Source organism: Rhincodon typus, chromosome 19, assembly GCF_021869965.1.
Source record: "Rhincodon typus isolate 14 chromosome 19, sRhiTyp1.1, whole genome shotgun sequence".
In the NCBI taxonomy this organism is placed as follows: Eukaryota; Metazoa; Chordata; class Chondrichthyes; order Orectolobiformes; family Rhincodontidae; genus Rhincodon; species Rhincodon typus.
In genome coordinates this window covers 34,044,004-34,050,003 of record NC_063350.1, presented here as the reverse complement: position 1 = coordinate 34,050,003, position 6,000 = coordinate 34,044,004, and the positions used below count along the sequence as shown (strand labels likewise).

The following is a 6,000-nucleotide window of genomic DNA, read 5'->3' as shown; positions in this document are numbered from 1 at the left end:
GCCTAGACCCTCCTTCAGAAAAAGGGTCTAGGCCCGAAATGTCAGCTTTCCTGCTCCTCTGATGCTGTTTGGCCTGCTGTGTTCATCCAGCTCTACACCTTGGCAGATATATTTTTTTGATTATGGTTGGGAAATCTGGTCATTTAGTTTAAGTCACACTATTTTCAATGGACTTGCTGAGAATGCCGTAGCCAATCGATGAAGTGAAAAATGAAACAAGCATCTATTGTTCTTGCATAAAACAAGTGAACAATATTGTGCAGATTTTGCTGGAGTGAGGCATCTTGGTCTGTGTTCTGCTAATTGACTCAATGGTTACAGTTTTTTGCACACAAAGTTTCTGGGAGTGCAGGCTAGTAATTTCCAGAGAGGTTGATTGGCATCATTAACAATTATCACCTAGTTCAAAATATTAAGCTGTTAATTACTAGACTCGACTTTGTGGCTTGTTTAATGAGCAATTCATTTGCAAATGTGGCAACTCCAGGAAATCACAAGGAGTTTAAGGGAGAAATGTTATTTCCATGAGGTTCATTGTGGTGTGGCATGAAACACTCAGCAACTTGTGACAATCCGTAATTCATGGGGTAACTCTTCGTCAATACATGCTGCTGACCAGTTTGTGCATGAATAATGTAATACATCATTCAGAGGCCCTCACTTTTCAACCAAATGTGAGCCATTGTTTAAGAAATTTACATTAACTTGGGGCATTAACACAGTAGCGCTGTCATTTAAATGTTAATAGAGACTATGAATATGTTAGAGAAAAAAATGTTAACAAAAATGATCCACATTAGCACAAAATAAGATGGCGAAGAGCAGCATAATTAGCTACCTACACCGTTAGTTATTTTTGAAAACTTTACTTGGATGTCTTATACAAGCAGTAGTGACAGGAGACTTTCGATTGATTTATTGGGTCTAGGCCCGAAACGTCAGCCTTCCTGCTCCTATGATGCTGCTTGGCCTGCTGTGTTCATCCAGCTCTACACCTTGTTATCTCTGATTGATTTATTGTCATGTGTACCGATAAACAGTGAAAAGCTTTGCTTACGAGCAGTAAAGGCAGATGATAGAAAGCAAAAGGATATACAGATCAAATAAGACTTAGTGGCATACAGGTTACATTGCACAGGACGTGCACTAGGCAAAATCAATGTTAGCAAGATCAGCATTATTTGAGGCTAGAGAGTCCATTCATCAGTCTAATAACGGCCAGGAAGAAGCTGTTCCTGAGCCTGCTCGTGTGTTCAGGCTTCTGTATCTTCTGCCTGATGGAAGATGTTGTAGGAAATTATTACAGGGGTGCAAAGGGTCTTTGATGATGTTGCTAGCTTTTTCGCGGAAGCAAGCCGTGTAAGTGGAGTCCGTGGATGGAAGGTTGGCTTCCTTGATGGTCTGGGCTGTGCTCACCATCTTCTGTAGTTTCTTATGGTCCATCTGTAGAAGTTGGTGAGGGACCTTATGGACATGCTAAATTTCCTGAGCCACCTGGGGAAGAAGCAGCGTTGCTGTGCCTTCTTAACTGTCTCATTTACGTGAGAAGTTTCAGGACAGGTTGTTGGTTATTGTCACTCGGAGGAACTTGATGCTCTTCACACTCTTAACTTCAGTTCTGTTGATGTAGATGGGGGCATGTTCTCCTTTTTTTCTGAAGTCAATGCTCAGTTCTTTAGTTTTGCTGACTTTGAGAGAGACGTTGTTTTCATTGCACCATGTCACCAAGCCGTCTATCTCTATTCAGTATTTTGACTATTTGTTGTTAGATATCCGTTCCACTACAGTGGTGCCAGCAGTGAACTTGTAGATGGCATTCATTTGGAATTTGGCAACACAGTCGTAGGTAAAAAGGAGTACAGTAGGGGGCTGAGGACACATCCTTGGGTTGTGGTGGGAGGTGCTCCAGTGTTGAGTGTTATTATGGAGAAGGTACAGTTACCTATCCTCACTGACTGTGGCCTGTGGGTCAGAAAGTTGAGGATCCAGTTGCAGGGGGCAGAGCCGAGGCTAAGGTCACACGGTTTTGAGATCAGTCTGGATGGGATAATGGTGTTGAAGGTGAAGCTGTAGTGAACGAGCAGGAGTCTGATGTAGGTGTCTTTGATGTCCAGATGTTCCAGGGATGAGTGCAGGGCTAGGGATATGGCATTGTCTGTGGACTCATAATTTGATCTAAACCAAAATCATTGAGAAGGACAAGTGACAGTTCATATTCCTGTTATTCTGCAATTACAAGAAGAATTGTTGAGAAGTCTTCTTTTTTGTAGCAACCTCTCTTAAAAGGCAATTAATGAAAGAGGTTTTAAGTATCAGAAAGTAAAAATACTTTCATAAGAAACATTTAGGAAATATCCAAAGACTGTTATCAACAATAGCATACTTTAATGTTAAATATGTTTTTATAGACTAATTGCAAATTCTCATGTCTTACTCTCATGTTATACTGAACTTGTCACCTTAATCTATACTTAACATGTCTCGTTTATTTAAAATATTTGAGTGAAAATATTTTGGCCAGTCAAGATGTGTGATGTTTATCTTGCAAAACTTGAAGACTTTTGTATGGTTTGCATTTAGCTTTATGCTTGACAAATTATGGGACACATTAGTGTTAGGCTATTGTGGAATCTTTTATATCCATCTAACAGGCTTCATTTTTGTAATGGATGTTAAGCTGCTCAAAAGAGGTGCCATTGTTTGAATGCAAGAAATGAGAATTCTAGGTGCAGAGTCTTTGTTTAGAATTTTTAGCAGGAACATTTCAAGGGGCCAGATTTTGAACTCAACATCAGGAGTACAATGCCTACTCCAATCTTCACAAATCAGAGGCTGTTGATCTGCATGGCTTAGGAAGTTATGTGCTGTGAACTTGTACATTGTCGGGAGTGGATGGTTGACCCTGCTCAATTTAATTTTGGCACAACTTTGAGAGCTGCTTTTCCCATGAGTGGAACCTTTATTCCTTTATCAACATTCTGCTTCTGCAAATCTGGAATCTCAGGCTGTCTTATGGTGTATATGGTGGTAGGTGTGGGCTGCATTAAAACAGGTAGAAAGGTGACGGCTGTGGATCGCTCCATGTCCCATCTCAATTCTGGTTAAATCCGCGGTGAGAGGGCCTGTGGACTAACTTTCTGACCTGCTACCAATTGAGATCCATAAGCAACTCATCCCCTGCCTCTGGTATTAACCCAGTGTTGGGTGGGGGTCTTACCATTTTGGGGGCACGATAGAGTCACCCTTTGCAAGACTGTTTGCAGATCCAGGAAGGGGTGGGATGAGGGGCTGTCCTTCATAGACACTTGGTGCCTGGTCAAGAGACTAAAAATCGGGTAGGTGGTTCCCTCAGAGAATGTCCCATTGCTGCTGTCCCTCGTCACCCACAACCTGTCAACCCTCTTCTCCCAACACTCAGCTCTGATGTTGTACCCAAGAATGATCTTCAGCCTCACAGCAACTACATCCTCCTCTGGGGCTGCTGTTCAATCAAAACGCCTGGCTCTTGATTGGCCAGCAGCTCTTGCCAGGCAAGGTATCTGCCACAGGGTCCTTGTTCCTTAGCAAAGGCCCACTGCTGACCTGTAAATCCTTACGTGGATCAAGATGTGTAGGGCCATCACAAAAAGGGATGTGATGTGGCATTCGCCAGCTGTCCAACTGTGGCCAAGACATCTGCATCTGCACATGATTCTGCCATATTTGTCCAATCTATATAGAAAAATACAGAAGTTACAAACAGTTTTCAGATACATTTACAGCGTTAAAGCCTTCTACCTTATTAATGTCAATAACCAGTACTGCTGATGTTTGAAGAGAAGGTGGAATGTTTAACTCCATTTTAAATAAAGCACGATTCGTTAACAGTTAGCTATTTGAAATATTTTCTTTTATCCATGTTTCTAAATTTGATACTTGGCTATGATGCAAGAAGGGTTCTTCTGTTTATATAATGAAACTTTTAATCAAGATGATTACAAGACTGTTGAAAATGGTGAAGTTTATAATTTGTTCAAAGTTGTTTATCTGCCTTGTAAGCACACAGTTTGCAACATAATTAAAAATTGCCACTCCTTGCAGATTTGGGAGTGAAAAATTCCAATTAAAGTTTTGGTCAACATATCTATTTTCCGCAGAGTTGAGTAATTTGAAAATTCAGTTCAAAGTGAATTTATTGTTATGACATTATTTCCAAGACTTTTTTGCTTGTTTTTTATTTAATAATTTATTGGTGTGAAAGATAGTGTGTATTTAAAAACTTACTTGCCACTCAACTATCACCATCTCATAAGATCATCTGATAATTACATCACTTTTTAAAAAATACTCAACTCCCCCAATGTGTTTTAATTTCAGATTCGGTCAGATAAAGACCGGGAGATCCAGATCCGATACAGTATCACTGGACCTGGAGCCGATCAGCCACCCATGGAGGTTTTTAGTATTGATCAAGTTGCTGGTAAAATGCATGTCACGAGACCCTTGGATCGTGAGGATATTGCATCTTTTCATGTAAGAGCCCACCCGTGAAATTAATTGCTACTACTTCCAATTTGGCCTACCTCCTATGCTAGCACAGAAAACAATTTTATTTATTTCTAATTAAAGGATGTACATCATTTGCACAAAATAAGTAATTCTAAATTTTAAGGAATTTTATTCTTAAAATAATGCTCTTATAGGAGAGCAGCTTAATTTTCATAATGGTCAATTTATGTTTTGTGTATTGACATTAATAGTAACATTTCTAATGCATACTTGCTTAGACTGTCTTGAAAAATTTGTTGATTAGAGTCTATTAAGTGCTGATCAGTTTTCTTTAATAATATCTAGTATCTCATTTCTGCTGAAGAAATTCAAAATAATGATGTCTTTTACTAACAGTCAGTTTTGTGTTCTTCATGTTTTCAAAATGAGTCCTTGTCATTTTTGTCAATTGACTATAACTAAAAGATGTAACTTGTCATTGTTTTTGACACCTAGAAATGTTACAGTTAATAGGTGCAGATCAAAATCCAACAAGCAGTAGTGAGATAAATGACCAGATTACCTGTTTTACTGACACCATTAGGAAATCTGTATCCCCAAGGACATTAGGAGGACTCCCAATTCTTCTTCAAAACTGCTGTAGGATCTTTTACATCCATCTAACATGCCTTATTTCTAAAGTGGATATTAAGTTGCTCAAAGGAGGTGTCATTGCTTCAATGCAAGAAATAAGTATTCTAGGTAATCTTTAGAAATTAATAGAAGAATGATTGCTTTTAAATACTATGTTGCAAACATTGTGGAAAATCTGAACATTCAGGTGAAGAGTAGGGTTCTTGTGGCCAAGTGATAGTGCCCCTACCTCTGGACCAAAAGGCCTTTACTCAAGTTCTACTTGCTCCAGAAGTGTGTCGGGACATGTCTGAGCAGGTCTAACATGTCTCAAAATATCTAACTGTGATAAGTTCATCAGCTGAGTAGTCAACCTTTTATTTATCTCAACGTACATTAAATTTGTCATTTGTTAAAAATTCTAGCTCTCAAGTCTGCTTTCCATGTCTTTTATCTTTAGGTTACATTAACATTAGACTATATTAAGTTAATTGACCATAATTCTGCAAGTTTCAAAGTCTTTATGGATAGGGATAAGAATGTGCAGAAGTGTCAAAATTGGGGGATGGCAATTACAATATCATTCAATTAGATCTGACAAATAAAGACTGGCAGTGATTACTTGCAGCTCAGCCTAGATTTGGAAAGTGGGAGTCTTTAACAGTAGTATAGTGAGACTTCAGGGCCAGCATGTTCCTCTATAAGCGAAGGGCAAGGACAGTGGGTCCAGGGAACCCTGGATGTCATGGGATATCATGATTTTAATAAAGAAAACGAACGAAGCATTAAAAAAAAAGAACTGCCGATGCTTGAAATCAGAAACAAAAACAAATTGCTGTCAAATCTCAGCAGGTCTAGCAGCAACTGTCAAGAAAAATCAGGCTTAACTTTTCTGGTCCA

The 6,000-nt window shown here is 39.1% G+C and overlaps 1 protein-coding gene across 1 annotated transcript in view; it reads left to right on the top strand.

The window, feature by feature from the left end:
• LOC109932986 (cadherin-4-like) overlaps positions 1–6,000 on the top strand; it is a 678,601-nt gene that overhangs the window by 532,460 nt on the left and 140,141 nt on the right. The window contains exon 5 of the mRNA XM_048608578.1: positions 4,357–4,512. Within this exon, the coding sequence (XP_048464535.1) occupies positions 4,357–4,512 (156 nt within the window). The remainder of the gene's footprint in view (positions 1–4,356; positions 4,513–6,000) is intronic.